This window comes from Erpetoichthys calabaricus, chromosome 10 (genome assembly GCF_900747795.2).
Source record: "Erpetoichthys calabaricus chromosome 10, fErpCal1.3, whole genome shotgun sequence".
NCBI lineage: Eukaryota > Metazoa > Chordata > Cladistia > Polypteriformes > Polypteridae > Erpetoichthys > Erpetoichthys calabaricus.
The window spans coordinates 9473863-9497145 of NC_041403.2; the positions used below are offsets into that span (position 1 = coordinate 9473863).

General features: G+C 40.1%; 2 protein-coding genes and 1 long non-coding RNA gene across 3 annotated transcripts in view; 1 reads left to right on the plus strand and 2 right to left on the minus strand.

Moving 5' to 3' along the window:
• LOC127529390 (uncharacterized) overlaps positions 1-23283 on the minus strand; it is a 706297-nt gene that overhangs the window by 313634 nt on the left and 369380 nt on the right. The window lies entirely within an intron of this gene.
• The window catches only part of mpl (MPL proto-oncogene, thrombopoietin receptor), a 522581-nt gene that overhangs the window by 116719 nt on the left and 382579 nt on the right, over positions 1-23283 (plus strand). The gene's annotated exons all lie outside the window — the stretch shown is intronic.
• Positions 1-23283, minus strand: part of orc1 (origin recognition complex, subunit 1) — an 89094-nt gene that overhangs the window by 19607 nt on the left and 46204 nt on the right. Inside the window, exons 8-14 of the mRNA XM_028810858.2 lie at positions 21906-22110; positions 20366-20472; positions 16603-16710; positions 13949-14177; positions 13482-13588; positions 6436-6537; positions 1736-1907 (exon numbers count right to left, since the gene is read on the minus strand). Coding sequence (XP_028666691.2) covers positions 1736-1907; positions 6436-6537; positions 13482-13588; positions 13949-14177; positions 16603-16710; positions 20366-20472; positions 21906-22110 — 1030 coding nt within the window. The remainder of the gene's footprint in view (positions 1-1735; positions 1908-6435; positions 6538-13481; positions 13589-13948; positions 14178-16602; positions 16711-20365; positions 20473-21905; positions 22111-23283) is intronic.

Below are 23283 nucleotides of genomic sequence, written 5' to 3' on the forward strand. Positions count from 1 at the left end.
CCTTAAACTGCTATCCAGTTTCTCCAGCTCCTTAGCCTGCCTTCCTCACCAGTTTGTCCAGGCGTGAGGCGTCCCTCTTCTTTATGCTGCCTCCCCAGCACACCACCGCGTAGAAGAGGGCGCTCGCCACAACCGTCTGATAGAACATCTGCAGCATCTTATTGCAGATGTTGAAGGACGCCAGCCTTCTAAGGAAGTATAGTCGGCTCTGTCCTTTCTTGCACAGCGCATCAGTATTGGCAGTCCAGTCTAATTTATCATCCAGCTGCACTCCCAGATATTTATAGGTCTATATATATTTAAAGATCTAGCTGCCCTTTGGGTGTTCTCCATTTCTCATTTCACTCCTACTACTCCTATACTTTGGTCACTTCACTGCCTTCCTGCTGCTGCAAAGATTCAATTCAAAACTCTCGTCTTATTCCAAGGTTCTGCTCCTTAATATCTCCAGTCTTTTGGTTTCTCCAAATGCCCGATGTGCCAAGTCTAGACAATGCTTCTCCATTCTTTCCCTTTTCTTGATTACATCTTGCCTGAAGAAGGGACCTGAGTTGCCTCGAAAGCTTGCATATTGTAATCTTTTTAGTTAGCCAATAAAAGGTGTCATTTTGCTTGGCTTTTCTCTACATTCATAATGGCTAACACGGTACAACACCCTAGTACTACATTCTTTCCCCAAAGCTGTTGAAAGAACTCCTTTTGTCTATTCAAACTACACCCAATTTATTAATGTTTAGAAGTCTTTTGAAACTATAACTTTTCACTAAATATTTTGGAATTGCTTAATGTCTCTTCTACAGGATGGCTACTATCATACTAACAAATAATTTAGGATATTGATTTTTACCTTCATCTAGCTTCAGGTTGCTTCTCTGTTCTTAGTTACTTTTGATGCATGCACCTTCTAATTATTCATGTATGTATTACAACTAAATAACAATTTGGTGCAAATAAAATATTTCATTCATCTCAAGGAATAAAACTACTTCTTCTTCTTCTTTCAGCTGCTCCCGTTAGGGGTTGCCACAGCGGATCATCTTTCTGTATTGTTGTCAGCATATTGATCTGGCAACATTTTACACTGGATTGCCTTCCTGATGTAACCCTCCCCATTTATCCGGGCTTGAGACCGGTGTGAAGAAACACACTGGTTTGTGCATCCCCTAAGGCTGGGTTCTCTCAAGGAATAAAACTAAAGTATTAAATTAATATGAAGAATAATTTTTCTTAAACTGAACAAGAAAGAGTAACGTGGCAGCAAAGTTGTTTGTGCTGTTGCCTCACAGTGTCTGCGTGGGTTTCCTCCGGGTGCTCCGGTTTCCTCCCACAGTGCAAAGACATGCAGGTTAGGTGCATTGGCGATTCTAATTTGTCCGTAGTGTGCTTGGTGTGTGTGTGTGTGTGTGTGCACCCTGTGGTGGGCTGGCACCCTGCCTGGGGTTTGTTTGCTGCCTTGCACCCTGTGTTGGCTGGGATTGGCTCCAGCAGACCCCTGTGACCCTGTAGTTAGGATCTAGCGGGTTGGATAATGGATGGATTGATATTTACAAGATCTACCCCAGCTCCAAAGAGGAGTGGCATACACTATACCTTTAGGTATAAGTACTTTCCTGGTCTGATGAAATACGACACAGTTAGTTCCATATTGAACTTCTAATACAAACTTTCTAAATGAAATGAAGTTACCTGAGGAACTCACTTAAGTGTCTAGTGATTACAGACACACTTCTCTTACCTGCAATATCTGGACGTACGCCTGATGTGGATCAGTCATTTTCATGCCATTTATTTCAATAAAGTTGAATGGAGGGATCTCATCCTGGTCAGCTGCGTGCTGCAGACAGCGGATCACTTCATGTACAGTTGCTGTCTTGCCGGTACCTGGAACACCAGAAACGTACATACACCTAAAGGGGGAAAAAGGAAAAATTCATCAATGAGAAAACAAAACAAGAGGCTGAGCATTTCATTGTGCTTTAAGTGCTTCTGGGTGTCCTCATCAGAAACACAGCTACAGAAATTCTCAACTCGCACTGGGAGGGATGGATTAACCTGTATGTATCCAACTTTCTGTTGAAGTTGATGCTCTTATATAAACTTAGCCAAATATTTTACAAATCTTTTTTTGGCAAACAATGCATTTACCCTAAGTTCTTGTCTATAAGCCGGACTCATGTATTAGCCGGAGACCAAAAATCATACGAATTTTTAAAATAAAATCGTATCATACATAAGCCGGACTCATGGATAAGCCGAACGTACTATAACCTATAACTAATAGAAGGGAGGGAGGTCAGTGGTCTCACTCGCGCCCATTTAATTTCTTTAAGGGGGGAGAGAGTGTGAGATATTGCCGTCTCTCTCACTCCCCGCATGGCGCGGTTGGAGCGGCCGGAGCGCGTTCTTTCTGCTCTGGGCGTCGCCGAGTCAACACGAGCGCGTAGTGGTCATTTAAATTGTGATTTTATATGTAAGCATATTTAAATATATATCGCGGATTTCTGCGGACAATGGGTCTTTTAATTTCTGGTACATGCTTCCTCAGTTGGTTTGCCCAGTTGATTTCATACAAGGGACGCTATTGGCAGATGGCTGAGAAGCTATCCAGCTTACTTTCTCTCTCTCTCTTGCGCTGACGTAGGGGGGTGTGAGCAGGGGGGCTGTGTGCAGCTGCTTCCTGAAAGAAATGCTGCACGGAGCTTCGCATACTTAAAAGCTCAAAGGGCACGTATTGATTTTTTTTATCTGTCTCTCTCTCTCTCTCTCTCTTCCTCTCTCTTCCTGCTCCTGACAGAGGGGGTGTGAGCTGCCGCCTTCAACAGCTTTGTACCGGCGGTGCTTCGCATACTTAAAAGCCAAAAAACCCTATTGATTTTTTTTTTGACTGCTTGCTTTGCACTCCTTTGAAAAGGAAGATATGTTTGCATTCTTTTAATTGTGAGACAGAACTGTCATCTCTGTCTTGTCATGAAGCACAGTTTAAACTTTTGAAAAAGAGACAAATGTTTGTTTGCAGTGTTTGAATAACGTTCCTGTCTCTCTACAACCTCCTGTGTTTCTGCGCAAATCTGTGACCCAAGCATGACAATATAAAAATAACCATATAAACATATGGTTTCTACTTCGCGGATATTCTTATTTCGCGGGTGGCTCTGGAACGCAACCCCCGCGATGGATGTATAAGCCGGACTTATGTATAAGCCGATATTCTATTTTTTCATTTTCACAACTTTTTTCCTTAGATAAGCCGCGGCTTATTGACAAGAACTTAGGGTAATTTATCTTTTTAAAGAGAGAAAAAAGGGTAATAGCAGGGTAAGAAAAGTGCAACATCAAAAAGAGAATACAATCCCCATCCCACCAGGTGACCCTCCCAAACCCCATTTGGAAATGGCTGAAAGAAACAAAAAACGAAGTGCTAGCAGCACACCCTACACATCTTAATTACAACAAAATAAGTGATTTTCAGTAAGTGCAACTCCTTTTTCCAAGGATGACATTGTGGATTGATAAGAGAAATCAACAGAAACAGCTAAACGTTCTAAAAGAAGCAAGTTCCTACAAGAATTTATTAGACATTGGTTTTGTTTTTGACAGTGAAATGACAGGAGGATTTTAGCAGCCAAAGAACTCACTGAAGTCAATTTCATATTAGAAGATGAAAAGTAGTAGAAGGAAAAAAAAGAAGAAATAAAAAGCTGTAGACAACAAAAAGTAAAAAGATCCAAAATAGGCAAAAGAGAGGTCTATAAAGAAGTGGCAGATAGCAGGTCCAAAACATGAAAAAGAAGAGCCATGCACTTTAAGAGAGCTTAAATTACAAATTGGGTCAGGGACTAAAACCATTAAATTTTGTTTTAAAAGGAACTGTATAAATCCTATGAACAATTTTAAATTGAATAAACTGGAGATTCAAATTTTTGGACCAGTTTTTCCACTTCTTTAAAGATCGAATCCCATTTAACTGAAAAATATTCAACATATCTAAATACAGCAGCTTAGGAAATATTCAAACTACACAAATCTTACAGGAGGGAAACAGAATGTTTGCATGCTTTATAAATTAAAAAGATTAAACACATTCACAAGGAGAAGAAGTTGATAAGCGAAAAGACAACAGAAGGAATAAGATGGGAAATTTCTGAAGAAACAAAGAAAAGCAGGGAGCGTCCGCCATTGAAAAAACTGTTAAATGTGTGATTGGCAAATTGGGCAGTGTGATAGATGGCTGGCGACCTTGCCCCACCTGGAGGCCTGGAGAAACATGGGACCAGAGGAGTAATTACTACCCCGGGATACAAGAGGGAAGACCTCCGAGATTGCATGGGAACCACGGAGCTGGGAAGCTCAACCTTGTGGGGGGACCTGTGGCCACCGGCAGGGGGCGCCTGGATGGTTCAGAAGCCATGGTATGCAGCACTTCAGCCACAACAGGAAGTGCTGCCAGACCAGGAAGCAGGTACACCCAGAGTGCTTCCGGGTGCCCATGCAGCACATCCACCACACCAGGAGGTGCTGCAGGAAGGTCATCAGAAAGCACATCAGGGTGCAGTATAAAAGGGGCCGCCTCACTCCATTCAGGGAGCCGGAGTCGGGAAGCAGAGGATGGAGCTTGCGAGGAGGGGAGTAGAGGCATCTGAAGAACAGAGAAGAAAAGACAAAGGAAAGTAAAAACGACCGAGTTTATTGTGGTGGTTGGTGCACCGTGTGTGTGTGCAGAAGTGTGCATTTGAACATTGTGTGCCCTTAGTGTCCATCTGTAGCTGGGCTTCTTTCACAGCAGCTAAGGTAAAACAGAGTAATAGAAATGACGTATTTTCATGCATGCGTTGCCCAAATCAGGTAGTGGCAGGAAACTCGCAACATGTCACAGAGAAAAGAGTCCTAGGTGATGTACGGTACATGGGGCAGAACTTCTAGCCAATTACAAGTTAAAACAGAAATGCCATTGAGCACTATAATTATATAGGTATGTCTAGTTATACCAAGCCTTTACATTGATGCCTCCGCCATTCTCATTAGTCATGATGGTAAGGCCCGACTGTAAACCAGCACAACATGCAAAGAAAGCAAACATGGCATCCTGTGTGGCACCACTCACTGCTTCATCCACTAGAATTAATAACTTTGACAATAACCCAAAAAACATCTGCACCTTGTAATCTTATTTTTAGGTTAGCTATATAAATAGATAACTCAAGCAGAATATAACTAGAAAAGTAAACTGTATTTAAAATCTATTTAGAAAAAATATGTACGGAAGCCAAGAGAGGACATGCAATATCGTTATTTTTGAAATGGTCTCCTTGAGATAACAGACGAATTTTATCGAGATCTCTAGAAAACTAACTTTGTTTTCTCAAGATAATGGAATCATTTTATCGAGATGTCGAGAAAACGAAAATTTATTTTCTTGAGATAAAGGAATAATTTTATTGCGATCTCAAGAAAACAAAACTTAACCTTTGCTCCTGGCATCAGGCTCGCTTAGATTGCAACACGTATACAGTTGAAGCCTTGCTAACCGTCTTCTTAAATGACAGACACTAACGTTATTATTTTCTAAACTAAGGCATAAACATATTTCAGCCTGCAACAGCCCTTGTGACACGCTGATCAGTACAGTTCTGCCATTTCAAACAAGACATGGCTTCAATAAGCTAAACATTAAATGTTAGATACAATTATTTCATAATTTCGAGAAAACAAGATCTTTTGTTTAATTGAAATCTTGATAAAATTATTCCGTTATCTCGAGAAAACAAAGTTTGTTTTCTCGACGAGATCTCGATAAAATTAGTCTGTTATCTCGAGGAAACAATTTTAGAAAACAAATGATATTGCAAGTCCTCTCTCGGCTTCCTTAAATATGAGCAAAAATTCCTTTTTTTTTTTATATAAACTTATGGGGTTCCTTAACAGATATGAATAATCACTTAGCACATTAGTAACAAAACAAAATATAATACAGAATGACCAAACATGTCAAAGGCTAAATAATATTCACTAACTGCTGTCAGCAATGGCTGTGCTGCAAAGTGCAGAGTAGCATGTACTGTATCTTGCAATGTAGCTTGGTGCACAGTAGCAAAGAAATTTTCATGTCAAGTTCAGTATTAGTCAATTTTGTCATACATGAAGAATTGTTTAGAATAACTACCATGCTTCAGTACAAAACAATGTTATTATGTTTCATCATCGGTTACTGTTGAAATCCAAAGTGTGTAATGATATTTTTTAAAAATCTCATACGCTTCCTGCACTCACTACACACAGTGCTTTATTTCCTCTATTAACAGAATGTGACTCGATATATGATAATTTATTAGGTAGGTTCACTTAAATGAAGAACTCTCTAATTCAAGCTAAAAACAATAATAAGCAACTCAAACGAGTAAACACAGGCGTCTCACAGGACTCGACATTAGAGCATACCCTCCTGTTCCATCAATAATCTTGCTTTCCACAAAGCTATAGATGTCCTGGAATTCTTGCTCTCGACAGGGCAGCGACTCAGGAACAGATGACACGTGGAGCCTGGAGGCAAAGACAGAGAGGCGAGGTTAGTGCATCTAACTCAAGATGATACGACAGTATGGCCTGTCCTTCTAACCTCAACAATCCCTCAGGTTCTCAAACATTATTCAGAATTTCCATTAAAATATTAAATGAGGAAAAGTGAGGTGAGGAAGGGAGTACATTTGTTAAAAGTACTGAAAAAATATTCATATATGAAAACTACTAAATTGAAAATGGACTTATTATTATTAAGAACATTGCCTGGGAACTGCTAATATTTTAAAAATAGCCTAGGTATGTACATGTTGCGAGGATTCCAAACTCTTTTGAGACCCTCCCAAATGGGACAATATACACTGAAGTGTGTCCCGAAGCACAATTGCCATGTCTGTGGAAGACTGCTTGCCTGTTGCTGGGGCAACCACAGGCTCACAGCACTGCAGCGGAGTGCCACAGAAGCAAATCCGAGCAGATCGCGGTCAAGCTAGAAGCGCCTGTCGTTGATGGGTGATGCAAGGAACATTATAAATGCAGGGAACAGGATTACTTGGCCACGGCCCTGCTTGAATGCTGTGTCTGTGTATAGGAGAGTGGTACATCCCGCTACACCCCGTGCTGTTCCTGTTTCAAGCGGAATAAAGCTGGTTTTGCTAAAGTACTGAGACTCTGCCTCGTGTTTTGGGGTGCAAGATAGTCACTCACGCGTCACAGTGTAAATCAAAAATAATGAGAAGAGTGTAGCCGGTACCACAGCAGCCCAGTTACCACTAGGAGCATTTTGATGAGCAAAAAAACTTGTTAATGGCAAAATAATTTCCTCAATGCTTGTTTCAGGAACTACAGTGCAGTTAGAAATTAATAATACACTTATTGACTGTAGAATGAAGAACACATTTGACTGTTATTGTAGGATTCTTCAATCCATGTTTGCTTGCTTGTTTCACATGGATATATTTACATCCAATAACACCCAACACATAGCCTTTTTTTTTGTTAAGGATGGATGCCTCCTCTTTATAACATGAAGTTCTTGATAGATCAATCTGTACATGTATGCGTTTTCTACTAAATAAAACGCAAACACTTTCTAGTTCATTATTGTACCAGTGAGTGACAACATGATGCACGATGGCTGGCCATGCAAGTTTAAGACCTTCCTTGTACTCCATATGCATGACAACACCACCACTACCACCACCATATTACCTTATTGTGGTCACAGTTCAGAAAAAGAAGTCTTACAAATGCTTAAAAATGGCAAGTGATCCTAAGGACAATGAATACAATTTAAGTAATTAAACTTACCAGAACCCCAAATATAAACTGTTGTCAACAACAAACAGCTGCACAAGACTCATATTTCTACAAGTCGATTGCATGACCGCGGGGAGTTAAATGAGGTGATTGGAACAAGTCACACCAGCACGTGTGGGTGCGGTTGTTCTTGTTTGCCTCATTGACTTCCTGCGGTGTGTAATTAAGGCACTGCGCCCATGGAGGCACCTGTATGTGTATATGTACACCAGAGAGGGGGATAAATCGTGGAGGATGAAAGGGAAGGAGAAAGGTTGATGGAGAGCGGAAAAGAGGATGTGGTAAAAGGACGGAAAACAGCAGTCAAGAGGTTACGATCTGGCCACCTGGAAGGTGGAGACACCATGAGCTGGGGCCCTGCGAAGGAGCGTTATGCTGATGCGCTCTGGGAGCTACTTCGCCCCACTGAATGTACAAGTGAGTGGGGTGAGCAGGAGAGGCGCCCTCCCGAGGGATCGGAGGAGCAACTGTGGGTGTGCAAAGGATCGAGGGAGGACAGCTGACCTCGACGGTCTGGCAGTGACATCCAGAAGGAGGCCAAGATGGAGGTTAGCTGAAGGAGCTCGTGGTTGTTGGTTCTCCGCTGGCTGAAGGAGCAATAGGTGAGCCGGGGAGAAAGAGACGGAGGTGGGCTGGAGAGTAAAGAGAGAGAAAGAGACTGTGTTTCAACTGCTGCACATATTAACCTTGTGTTTTAAAGGATATATTTATTGTTGGTTTTTATCCCCACTGGATACTTGTTTGTATGGATTTATTTATGGAACTTTGGACACTGCACTTTGTTTTGATTGTTTTAATAAAAGCACTTTTTCACCTTTGGAAATATCCCTTGGTTTCATGAGAGATTTGTCCCCATTTCTCAGCTCATCTCGGTGACATTACGGATGGTGTTGGGTTCAGGGCTCCTGGACGGACAAGGGAAGCATGAGGAGAACCCGCATCGTCACAAATACATGCAAAACAGTAAATGTGTCTAATGACAGACAGATGCTGTGCAGGCTGGAAAATGGTTCTGCTAATATCAAACTTGTGACTAAATGTAAAAGCCAAACATGCCGTTCCTACATATACAAGGGACGTTCAAAAAAGTTTAAGCACTTTTTTTTTTTTTAAAACTCTATTTATTAAGAATTTCATCAACAAATTACATTATTTTTCTACATAGTCACCTTCCTTTGCAATACAATGTTCCCAGCGTCGTACCGGTTTTTTAATGCCATTAGCAAAAAATGATTTTGCCTTCACCGTTTCCAACGAAAACAAAAAAGTGCGGAAACTTTTGGAACGTCCCTCGTATATTGAGCACAATACTGAATCGAATGTTTAAGATATCCATTCTGAAACTTTACCAGTAATGCTGTCTTAACAAATTCAATACATTTTAGTAGCTTTTGAGATGTTGCTTTGCTATTTTTTTGGTTGTACCCTGAATGTTTACAATGCACAGACTAAAGGAAATTTGGAGCAAGAACCCTTATAATAATAAATAAAAATAATACTACATTTATACAAGGCACCTTTCTAAGCACTCAAGGACACCAAACAAACAAATAAAAAAAAACACATTATAAACAAAACTTAAATCATCAGAAAAACAAAAAATATAAAAATTATGTGATTAGGTGATTAATATTATGTAGGTGGAAGTAAGCAGACCAGGTGATGTTAGTAATGTGAGAATGGCAAGATAGAGTACTGTCAAGGATGACACCCATGGGCACATTATCTTCAGTGGTGGATTTCATCACTATCCATGGCCAAGATTTTAGTGAGTTGTCCGCAGATGTGTATCCTCAGCTGGCCCTGCAAGACTAAAGGCAACACTATCTGACTCACTTTCCCGAGAACTATGAGGCCATCCAGTTCAAGATCCTTATGCAGGATCGCCTCTGGTCACACATCCAGACTACTGGACTTGACCAGAAGTGCCACTCATGTGCTCTCCATCGGTAACCATCTTCAATGTTTTGCATGGACTCCTTTTAGGACTGGCTGCTAACCCTAATTGTTTTGCAATTTCTTTTTGCCAGCTTCTACCCTATTTGTAAGCTGACCTTGGTTTTCAAAGATAATGCTTTGCATTTTTGTGACATACTGGTCAAATTATATTTATTACCTTATAAAATTATTATATAAAACTTTACATCTAGGGATATAAGAAGAACCAATATTTTGGTGCAAAGCCAATAATTAAGTCACAAAAATATAAGGTACCAGCTTTTTTACCGTATCGGTTGTAATCTGCTAGAAGGGGCCTAAGCAGTCTTGGAATCTTGCATATTGTAATCTGTTCAGTTAGCCAATGAAAGGTGCCATTTTGTTTGATTTCTCAATGGAAGTAGTTTAGGAACAGATTTATGTGTGCTCTGAAAATTAAATAATGTTACTGATGCGGTGTAATCATTTAGTGTGTATTGTTAAGCATTTGTAAGAGGAGATGAAAATATAAGGAGATTAATCAGGTTTTAATAGTGTCCCAAACAGCCCTGATAAATGAGAACAACAGTATTAACAAGTAAACATTGAGGCAAGTCTCCAAATAGCGATTTGGCTTGTCTACACCAGTGATGGCATGAGCTGCTCCACTTGTAAACACCAAAATAAAATTTAGCATTTCAATACTTCAATAGGGCAAGGCCCATTTCTCTATTAATATGACATGTACTACGTAAATAGAAATGTGTCAGGTCAGGTTGAGGAGCATGCGCTGGTACAGTCCCTGTGGGACTCTGCAGGATCACAGCATTGTCAGCAAAGTCCGTGAATCTTTCTTCACCAGCAGATGCCCCACAGCCGCTGGACCCCACGCCTCCACCCAATACCTAGCCCATGCAAGCATTGAACAGAGTAGGAGCAGAACACACCCCTGAGGAACTGCAGAATCGACTGGGAAGAACGCCAAGGTTCTGTCTCCTCTCTGCGCCGCACTCACAGTACCAGTGTACAGGCCGGCCATGATATCCAGCAACTTGGAGGTGATTCCGTGAAGCCTCAGGATGTTCCAAAGGGCATATCGATCAACTGAGTGGAACGCTCTACGAAAATAGACAACGGCTGCAAAGAAACTGTCGATATTCGCGTTTGCACTCCATGAGAACCCTCAGTGCCAGGATCTGGTCAATGAAAGGCGTAAAACCAGACTGCTCTGGTTGAAAGTAGGTGAGCAAGTGATCAAGGATCTCATTGAGGGCGAGCCTAGCAAGGACATATTAAAATTCAAGCCCTGAACTGTCGCCTTATATAATATGCTACCGTGTCTGTTCGTTTGTCTGTCCAGGATTTTAAATCACCAGTAGCTCGCAAATCGTTTGACTTATTGACCTGAAATTTGGTACATATATACTACGTGACGTCTACTGTCTGCTTTTGGGGTGATGATTGCCTTCCAAGGTTATTCCTCTTCTTTATATTTTATTGTAGAATCAACTCTCGGCAGCAGCCAGCGGGACGGCCGTGTGGCACATGCGTACAGGCGCCGTTCTCATCCCTACCACCTTTGTCGTTACTTTCCCTACCTCTTCATATCATTATTGAGACAGATTGAAGACTCAAGTGCCAGCTTAAGTGAAAAATTAAGGAAAACGTACAAAGTAATTGCAACACAAACGCAGACTTAATCAGTTTTAACACGAAAAGATGCTGACGAAAGAAGAGAAGACGCGGACGGCTAGGGTGGAGGAAAGAAGAGCTGCTCAGGAAACAGCAAGCGCATCAACCTCTGAGCAAACGAATGATAAACGTACGGAGAAAGAGGAGGAAAACTAGGAATGCTCAAGTGTTTTCACTGCACGTTATCGTGCAGTACGCTGTAATTTTAAAGTGGTTCTTAGTGTTAGTAATTTTTTTTTTTTTTGATACTGTATTACAGAAAAAGGAACAATAATATTCACTTCAATAATAGAGGAGCTTCAATGAAAAGACTTTGTTGTGGCAGCAAAAGGTATAGAGTATCAAAAAAAGTTCACTGGTATCCAATACAAAAATTCTGATATCATGACATCCCTATTTGGAACATCTTCTATATTAACGTCCACGCAAGGAAGTGTGTGTGTCTGTCTGTCCGGCCCGGAAGTGAGAGGTGGAGTCGGGGTAAGGGCTCCACCTCTGAGGAAACCGAAACTCACTTAGCCGCTAATAACACAAGCGAGACGAGTACATCGGCAAACGAAACCTCCTAGGAGAGAGACGCCCAGAGTGGTTCCTTTCAATTACCTGACATCTCTACATTTCAATTTTTCTCCCCTCACGATTTCAATAGTTTCTAGGACCCTGGATTTTTTACAGCACGGGCTTACACAGCTAGTATGAAATAATTAGCCAGTTATGTATAATAAGTTTGCATTCTACAGTAAGAATGATATCAATGCAGGATATAGGATGATGCAGGGTCAGAAGTGGGTAGGATTGGAAGTCCATGAGTCGCCACATAAGACTAGGTGTTTTCTGACAGACTAGATGGAGCAGATGAGACCCCACCTGAAATCGAATACAGTAGGGGATACTATTTAACTTCAATGGTAATGACAGAATAAACAATATCACTATTAGCAAGTTGAATATATACACATTTAACGTCATACCTTTCTTATAACACTCAAGACATCAATCCTGTCTACCTTTCATCTCGCTCTGTCCTGCAATGAAGGATACTTGATACCAATGGCAGACAACAATTCCATGTAGCGAGGTCACACAATTTAACTCCAGTGCTCCAACTGACAGGTATTTGAAGTAGCATATGTGCCACAGTTTGTTTTATAGTTTTATATGGACTTCTTTATAAAGGAGTTTTGTTCTCAGGTAATTTGTTAACCAAAGCAGTACTATATATCTTTGTATCAATGATCGCAGAAAATGGAGCAATACAAAAAAACAAAAACTACCTACGGAGACTACAAACAGAACATTGAGGTTATAGTAACAGCAACTTTATTCCTTGTTATAATTTTTTGAATTGTACAGGGGGTCCCTTCGGTTGCAACGTCTCGACATATGACGTTTTTGAGTTTACAACGCTCACTCCCATAAAAACTTTAAAAAATTGAGATGTGAGTGTTTCGGCTTACGCCGTTAGTGTCGTACTTACAGATTACGTGAGCGAACTAGTTTGGTTGTGTGCGGTGGAAGTACGCGGCATTTGAGTGAGGGAGTTGGCAAACTAGTTTGGTTGCGCATGGCACAAGTGTTCTGTTTGAGTTGCTTTGTTTGGTGACTTTTTGGCCCATGTCATGACTCCTAAATGAAAGTCTTCAGATGGCAGTGCTTCAAAGAAGAGGTAAGCCATCACGATGGAAGTGAAATTAAACATTGTAAAGAGATCAGAAGGAATAAAGGTAAGGAATTTTTACACTCATTTTTTCTCTTACTAACAGTACAGTACATTTATGTCCTTTTCCTTTTTCTGTGGCTTAGTTGTGTTTTTATGTTCTAGATTATGATTTTGCAAATGTGTTAGGATAGGCAAGTGGCTTAGGTTAATGTGTGTTTCAACTTACACCACTGTTGTAGAAACGGAACTGTGTCGTAACCAGAGGACCCCCTGTATTCTTACTGTTAACTGCACACTACACTACCGAAACTAGACAAAGTTGCATTCCTCGTATTTTAAAACCCTTCATAACTGCCCGCCTAAGCAGACACTCTCTCACCTGGCTCTGGCTTCTTCCAACACATTGCTGGGTTTCCTGGCAGGCTGCGACCTTGTGGGAATATTAGGTGTGGCATGGCGTGGTGTTCGAGGAGTTTTGGAAGCTGACTGGGAAACAAAGGGTTTGTTGTTAATTAAGAAAAGTTTACTTGGAAAAAACTGGGAAAGAATCACAAACTAACAGACATTTTATAAGTCTAAGCACAAAAAGAAAAATACACAATTCCACTGTTCCCTGTCATCAAAAGAAGATTGCTGACCATAAGAACTTAAAGGGAAGATTTTTAAAAACAAAGGTTTCAGAATCTCCCAGTTCTTATCCTGCATATGTCACTTAATTCTTCTGTGTATAAAATGGCCTCAGGAACGTCCTCAACAGAATAAGCATTAGCTAAAGCACACAGAAAGCTACAGTTATCACGTCACTACTTAATAAAGGAGCGTCATCAAATAAGCTCAAACACCCACTGTTTTACTTGGCGTCTTGATGGATTTCTTAGCCGAGGTTTGCACTGAAAGCTTACGAGCAGAGCTGGGGGTTCTGGGTACTGAACTGTGGCTACTCCTGCTGCTGATCTCAGTATCTAACTCTTCTTCCTCATCAGTGCTATGCACGTCTTTCTCAGGAATATACGGATTATCTTCACCGTCACTGTTTTCCACCTCTTGCTGAAGCTTCATGTTGTTTAAGAAGTTCCTAAAAGGCAAACCAGACTATTATTACACACTCTTAAAAACCTATTTCAATAACTAATGAATAGGAAGACAGTGAAGACCACTTGACAGGTCTCCTAAGTTTGACTGCAGGACTGACACAAAAAAACTTGAGAAGCTGAAGTCACAAAGGCAAGGTCCAGAGCCATGAACAAATTTGGAACACTAAACTTGAAGACCTGTTGTAAATGGTCTTGATGGAAAATAATTAAGTTTACTTTAGGTGATTCAGAAAGATGCTTCAAAGCAGCGTTAAAAGCTAAAGCAATAACAGGACTGATTTCAGTAGAGTTCAAATCATAGTAGCATTTACATTAAGATCTTTCACTTCATCATATTATACTTATGGATGTCCAGTGCCTGGCTCCCCCTATATTTATGCATTTCATATGTTGATAAGCTGCGGTGGGCTGGCACCCTGCCCGGGGTTTGTTTCCTGCCTTGCACCCTCGCCCTGTGTTGGCTGGGATTGGCTCCAGTAGACCCCCGTGACCCTGTAGTTAGAGGATATAGTGGGTTGGATAATGGATGGATATGTTGATAAGACATACTGAATAAGTCCTCCATTGTGGCTTCTGATTTAATCCCCTTGAATAAAACAGTTTTCTAATTTGGCATCTAAAATACACTGCCTGGCCAAAAAAAAAGTCGCCACCTGGATTTAACTAAGCAAATAGGTACGAGCCTCCTATTGGATAATTACTGCATGGGCGATTATCTTTCAGCTGGCAACAAGTTACTGTATTTAACCCCAACTGGTGCAATGAGTTGCTTCTCAATTCTTAAACAACCATGTCGAAAGACACATCTCGTGGTCGTGGAAAAGATGTTAGTCTGTTTGAGAAGGGTCAAATCATTGGCATGCATCAAGCAGAGAAAACATCTAAGGAGATTGCAGAAACTACTAAAATTGGGTTAAGAACTGTCCCAACACATTATTAAAAACTGGAAGGATAGTGGGGACCCATTGTCTTCGAGGAAGAAATGTGGCCGGAAAAAAATCCTGAATAATCGTGATCGGCGATCACTTAAACGTTTGGTGAAATCAAAGCGAAGAAAAACAACAGCAGAACTCAGGTCTATGTTTAATAGTGAAAGAGCGAGCATTTCCACACGCATAATGCGAAGGGAACTCAAGGGATTGGGACTGAACAGCTGTGTAGCCGTAAGAAAACCACTAATCAGTGAGGCAAACCGGATAAAAAGGCTTCAATTTGTTAGGGAGCATAAAGATTAGACTCTGGAGCAATGGAAGAACATCATGTGGTCTGATGAGTCCAGATTTACCCTGTTCCAGAGTGATGGGCGCATCAGGGTAAGAAGAGAGGCAACTGAAGTGATGCACCCGTCATGCAAGATCTTGGTGAAAAATGAATGCAACACTGGATGGAACTAAATCTTGTGACATTGCAGAAGCTTATCGAAGCAATGCCACAGCGAACAACGTGCCGTAATTAAAGCTAAAGGCGGTCCAACGAAATATTAAGAGTGTGTGACCTTTTTTTTGGCCAGGCAGTGTATTTCACTGTGTAAGTTCAAATGTCAGTGTGGGAAGACAGGTACTGCCAGGGATTATTTACTCCATTTTAGTAGAAACAAAATCTTAAAACAGCATCAGAATTGGATTTTAGCAGTCTAGGAGGAGCCTCAAGTGACTTCTGCAAAAATGCTAGCCTGGAAAGAGCTAATAAAGGGTAAGAGAAGTAGTAAAGATCAAGGATGACTGACCCTCAGCCCATAGCAGACTGAGGACATTTCAGTAACACCTCCAGTCTGTCCGGTAACACCACACAGCTCATCATTCCCAGGAGCATAAAAAACAGCAGGTAGCCTATGCACTGCTGTAGTAATCTGGTCCCAAAAGAGGAACACAGGGATCAAGTGACAGGAGACTAAAGGGATTCCACGGCTTGGCCCCAGTGTAATGCTGGAAGGGGTGTTAAAGTGGCCTTCAGAGCTGAAGTTCAAAGAATCTGGAGTCAGGCCAAAGATTTAAGGAAAAAAAGAGAGAAGGAGGCGAGAGTGAGATAATCAAGAAATGAAGTGTTAGTGTGGCACCTCTGAAATGGTGCAAGAGCAACAAAGAATAGGGTTACTACCTGGGCAGGGAGGCTCAGATAATGGCTGAGGTTTGTTTATTACTATTTTATTGGTACTTTGATTATGCCTCTGTGGCATCAACGTTTATTTATAAATTTGACTATTATTCTGAACGTGTTGAAATGCCATCACAGCACTCTTCTTTAAAAGGCTTTAACTTATGTGTCCGTTCTTCATAATGTTTTCTAAGAAAATTTTCTGTGCAGAATATAATGAACAAAACAAAAATGAAAAAGCACACTCTTCTATACAAAAGCTACTAAGATATTTTGTTGCTTAAGATATAAAAGCTAATACAACACACTTACAGCTGCTGCTGGGTTCGAGCAGAGGATACCAATGCACACTTTCGTCTGGAACGGGGAGTCTGAGACGTGCTCTTTATCTCAGTATTGCTCTCACCATAGTCTTCACTACTATTAGAGAAAAAGTACAAACATAAAATACCATTGTGTTTCAAACATTACTTAGAAATGAGTCCTGATCTTTAACTCCAGCCCAAACAGGAGAAGACGATCCCAAATTCCTAAAGACAATTACTTTGCACGCCATCCACAGGGGACAAAAGTCTGTCAGTATGGTGTTGGGGTTTGGTAAAACATTTGACTGCTACAAGTAAAAAAAAAATTAAACCTACCTAGAAAAATATGAACGTATAAAAACCACAAGATATCGTTAATTACACAGACACTGTAGTATAATATTCCAAAAATCTTACTCCTTGCCTCCCAAAAAGAAAAATAAGTGCTTAAGACTATACAAGTATTTTAATGACAGACTGGAAAGGTATACACTGTCCAGCTGTTGAAGATAAACTGTGGGTTTTCTTTACCTGGGGTTTAAATACTGTACTGTTACAGGAAGAAGCAGATCTTACACTTTTAAAATATTACAAGGAATGTTTACAAGGACACTTTATTCCTTTTCTATGATAAAACAGATTGTTATGTCACTTGCTAATGCAACACTGCACCTTGTCTATTAAGCATTCTATTGGCTTAAGAATTACTGGAATATTTCAATAAGGAGTTTGAGCAGAAAGTGTAAAAAGCTCTGTGGTATTTCAAGTCTAGAATTTTAGGAATGCTAATGAGGTATATCTGTGGTGGGCTGGCGCCCTGCTCGGGATTTGTTCCTGTCTTGTGCCCTGTGCTGGCTAGGATTGGCTCCAGCAGATGCCCCGTGACTGTGTTAGGATATAGCAGGTTAGATGATGACTGACTGACTGACTAATGAGATATATGTCGTTTGGGTGCAAGTAATAAATAAATGAACATACCACAATGTGCAAATAATGACAGTACAAGAGCGCTTTTTGTAACCCATTTCTAAGTTATACAGGCCTCCTATTTATGCTATCAGAAGTGTGAGATAAAAGCGGACGATTTTATAAAAATAATTTTATTTCAATGAGCTTGAGATATTGGCAAAGGGATGCATAAGGTTAGACAATGTCAATCATGGAGAATCCACTGCATCCACTAAACAGTGTCATCTCCAGACAGAAGAGCAGCTTCAGCGACAGACTGCTGTCACCGTCCTGCTCCACTGACAGACTGTGGAGATCGTTCCTCCCCTACACTATGCGACTCTTCAATTCCACCCGGGAGGGGGTAAACGTTAACATTATTCAAAGTTATTGTCTGTTTTTACCTGCATTTTTATTACTCTTTAATATTGTTTTTTGTATTAGCATGCTGCTGCTGGAGTATGAATTTCCCCCTGGGATTAATAAAGTATCTCTCTATCTATCTATGTAGACAAATGAGCTGATTAAAAGAGACAGAAGAAAAGGCGGGAGAGTCTAATGAAGAATGCTCCGACTTTTTGCTGAAATTTCAAGAAATGCATGAAAAGAGCCACCTGGAAAGACTAAACATCTAAAAAGGTACCAGGCTGAATGGTGTGACTGAAGAAGAAGAAGAAAAAAAAAAGAAACTATACTCTGTCTCTGTAATTGTTCATATTGTTGGTTGATTTGAAGTTATATTAAGTTTAATTGATTTACTGATTGTTAATCTAAAATTGTAAATTTATTAGTTGCTACATCTTTTCAGTTGTGGCAATCAACTTTCATGACATGTACTACTACATTGGTGAACAAACAGGCCCTTACCTAATGTTACTCGATTATTCTTACCTCTTTTCTAAATCACTTTTAACCTAAGTGTCTCTCCCAAGCAAATAAATGTAAATGAAAATGTGTGTACTGCCATAGCTTTGTTCCAAAAATAAAAGCAAAATACATATTTAAACAATGCTTAAAGAGTGCAATTTATTTAAGCCTGCTTCTCTGCTTACATGTTTTCTGTATTAAACCACGGGGGGCTGGGATCCAAGATCCTTTTTCAACTAGGTCTACTAAGTCAGTTGGGAGCACACTCCCAACAGAATGGTTACAGTGACAGATATACCTGGGCGAAATCTGAAGGAATTACTGACAGTTAAGTAGTGGACTGCACTCCTGGGAGCAAGCGTGCTTCAGCTGTGAAGACTGGGGTGAAATCTGAGGGAACTACCGATGGTTAAGTAATTGAAGGTAGTCCTTGCAGCAAGTGCATATCCAAAGGTTAAGTGCAAGAAGAGTCCAACTAAGTCACATTAAAATAATTCTGTGCATTTGAAAAGGGGTTTAGGATTTAAGGAGAAGTGTTCACAAAAGCCCTTACCTGATTAACATGTGTAGCACTTGCCTTTGTATATAACAGCGCCTTACCTATAATCTTTCATTTATATGGGAAGAAGTTTCTCAGTTAATTCAGGATATAATTGCTTAGACTACCATAACGATATATCCCTATGTTAAATCGAGTATGCAGTGTGACTTCGGTATTTGGATTAATTTCTCTCTATTATAAAAAAAAAAATCTTGGGACGAGACAAGACTTTTTTCCCCCGTGACAAGATATGATCTCTTGAAGAGAGACACTTTCACATCCCGCGAGACGGTCAAGTCACGTCATACCGGAGGCGCTGTACAATGGCTGACCCTGCGCTCTGACCCCAAGGGGTATGCGAAAACTAACAAATTCCTAATACGAGAAATTGTATAAGGTGAAATAAAAGAAAAAAAAAAAATCCTGTGCTCTCAGCACTTAAGCGAGACCAGACTTTGTGCCAAGAGATTTAAGCACGCCCGGGACAGGAAAAAGACAAAGTAGAACGTCGTAAAGAATTCAAAAACGTTGGCACATATGCAGAGCAGGTTAGAAATAATGGAAGTAGGCAAATTCGAAAGTCTTAAAAATGATAGTAAAGATCGCATTAGTGCAAATAAACGGAAATTATTACTCTGAGAAATAATGGAACAGCGAAAACAGATTGGATAGTGTTTGAGGATGTCTGGGGGAGAAGAGAGACAAGGCAGTGAGACAAAAGGACAGGTGTTGGCTTTTAAACAGGACAGGCTTTTAAACGATCAAAACGCCGCACGAGATGCAGATCATGTGGCACGGCAGCAGCAGCAGCTGATCGAGCAAAGGGGAGGTAAAAAAAAAAAAAAAACAACTATTTGTTTCCCATTGTATCACCGCTTAAGAGGGGGTTTCGGAGGAGCGACTCCTTGGGGTGCGTTCGGCCCCTCTTTTGACAATGGTGCGTAGCGCTGGTGGGGGAAGGGGGTGTCGAAGCCCCCTATTCTTATAAATTAAGTACTTCAGGCTCATATTATTCCTTATAAAATGCTAGAAGTCACATAAATAAATGGAAGCAGAACTGTAACACAAGCGACTCTTTTCATGTACTCTTTATAATGGAATACCCTTATAAAATAAAAACTGATGCAGAAAACTGTATGGTAGTAGAATTACGTTTCAAAGATTTAGTCAGTTGTAACTGGGATCATTCTATTGATTGACATGTACTGGTTTTATGTCACAATTTCTGAGGTCTGACAAGTAAGGATAGGTGGGAATACTTTTTTTTTTCTTTAAAGTAATAAAAAAAGTTTATTTCATTTTCACATCCATAACTAGTCAACTATATAAAAATGAGCACACTACTGTAAAATGCCAATATTCCCCCCGATTAATCATAATCCACTTCCAGAATTTGATAAAAATATTTCCTTACCAGGCACTTGTCTCCTCTGAAAGACTTCTGAGTTTCCTGGAGGCCTGGGATCTTGTCGACCTGCTAGGAGTGGCACAGTAAGATCCCTGTGGGGTTCTTGGAATTGGCTGTTGAATGAGTGGAGGGAAATACATTCAAAAAATTGAGCAAAGTTGATTGTTCCCTTCAGCATTTTATAATTTGCAGACAGTATGACCCAAGTGTTTAGAAACTTTGCTTGAAAGCACAAATCTTCTTGCTCTCATATACATGTTGTGAAAGTTGAAGCATGCCGATTAATCCACCTGTGTCCCAATAGCAACAATAGGCCTTTGAGAAACTTGTGGTGCATTGTTAATGTGAACTACAGTACTTTGTGTCATTGCTCACCATGACAGGCACAGAGTTATTTTTACAGGATCTTCTAATTTAACACTGTTTATTAGGTTGATGCAATAAAGCCGATAGACTATCGACACAAATTTAAATAACAAATCGACATAAAGAGCTGGTCACAATTTTTGCATTAACATAAAAATGTGAAAAATAAAATCCTCTAGAAAATGGTAGAAGGCATTGTGAAAAAAAAAAATGTCTTGTATGTGAAAAAAATGCAAAGTATAGCAGGTCAGTTAATTATCATCATTACAAAGGATGAAGTACAGTATGATGATTTTTGAGATTTCTGAATCCTGTAATCTGAGCATGTCAACAATGTGCACATTTACTGCAAAGGAAGGACCCTTGACCCTTCAATAATGAGCCTTTATGGATGAATTTACTATCAAACTGCAGTTAATCAATCTAATATTACTGTGGGGATGGAAGAATGATGTGCAGTTTCACACAGCTTATTTTTGTATTTAATACCGCGATTGTGCTTTTACATTTACAGTCTTAGGTTTTTTTTTTTTTAATACTTTAACACAATAAGTTGTAGTTATTTTTATCATGAATAATAAACATTTCAAACAAGCAGCTTAAAAAGTAATTTTTTAACAACTAGACACAAAAAGAAAGCTAATTAACTGGTTCACATTAAAATGTTCACAGGCGGAGTGATGGCTCTGAGGCTAAGGTTCTGTGCTGGTATCCAGAAGGTTGCCGGTTCGAATCCCTGTCACTGCCAAAAGAGATCCTACTCTGCTGGGCCCTTGAGCAAGACCCTTAACACCTGTAATTGCTCCATGGGCGCTGTATAATGGCTGACCCTGCACTCCGACCCCAAGGAGTATGCGAAAACGAACAAATTCCTAATACAAGAAATTGTAAAAGGCGAAATAAAGAACAAAAAAAAAAAAAAAAAAAAAAAAAAGGTTGCCGGTTCGAATCCCGTAAATGCCAATAGGGACTCTGCTCTGTTGGGCCCTTGAGCAAGGCCCTTAACCTGCAATTGCTGAGTGCTTGCAGTAGTGTGAAAAGCACTACATAAATGCAAAGAATTATTAAATATTTAAAGAAAAAGTGCAGTGTTTGTTGTATACTTTGAATTACTAAGAAAAGCAAGTAACAAAACACACAACAGCACTTGACGCTCACCACCCCAAAAAATATACCATACCGTTTTGTTTGGTGTTGTGCTCGATTTCTGTACTGAAGACTTCCGAGAGCTCCTGAGTGTTTTAGAGGGTGAACTGCTACTTCTTCTCTCTTTAGTTTCACACCCCAAGTCATCGTCATCACTACTAGATGTTTTTTTTGAGTTATCAAAGTTCTTGTTGTCATTTCTACTTGACCGAGTTCTATGGTCTTCACCAGAGTTGTCCCTAAAATGCAACAGAGTATATTGTTTAAGGCATTTCCTGGAATGATTCTCCTAAAAGTGGTGATACTTGTGACACCACAAACTTGTAATATCTGCAGCACGTTACAAAAACTATAGTCAATATTCTTTAAGATCACTGGGATGGGTAGGGAAGTGGTGATACAGTATGTCATATACAGTATTGTGTTTATATAATAACCCTAACTGGTTCAAAATCATCATTATCCAAAACCAATAATCTTTCTCTTATTATTGATAACTCTGTTGTTTCCCCATCATCTCAGATCAAGAGTCTGGGTGTCATCCTCGACAGTACTCTATCTTTCCAATCTCACATTAATAATATCACCTGGTCTGCTTACTTCAACCTACATAATATTAATCGCATTCGCCCCTCCCTCACTCCTCATACCTCTGCCATTCTTGTTCATAGTCTTGTCCCTTCTCAGCTGGACTACTGCAATTCACTCCTCTTTGGTCTCCCTAATAAATCTCTTCATAAGCTTCAGTTAGTCCAGAATTCTGCAGCATGCATCATTACTCGAACCCCATCTATTTACCATATTACTCCGGTCTTGCAGCAGCTTCATTGGCTCCCGATTAAGTTTCGAACCGATTTTAAGATTCTGCTATTAACATTTAAGGCCATTCATAACCTTGCCCCTCCATATCTGTCTGACCTTCTTCATGTTGCCATTCCCTCCTGTAACCTGAGATCCTCTTCCTCCACCCATTTGACCGTTCCTCTCGCACGTCTAACACACCATGGGGAGCAGAGCATTCAGCCGTTCTGCTCCCAAGCTCTGGAATTCATTACCTACTGAGCTCAGAAACATCAAATCATATTCATTCTTCAAATGTAAACTTAAAATGCATCTGTTTAAAATTGCTTTTTCTTTAGGATTACAGTGGCTTTGTTTGGTTTTAATTTTCAGATTTTCTGATGTTTTAAGTTGTTTATAATTGTGTCTTTTATTTATTTATTTATTGTCTGTTTGGTGTCCTTGAGTTCTCTGAAAGGCACCTTGTATAAATAAAATGTACAGTAATCCCTCGCTATATCGCGCTTCGCCTTTCGCGGCTTCACTCCATCGCGGATTTTATATGTAAGCATATTTAAATATATATCGCGAATTTTTCGCTGCTTCGCGGGTTTCTGCGGACAATGGGTCTT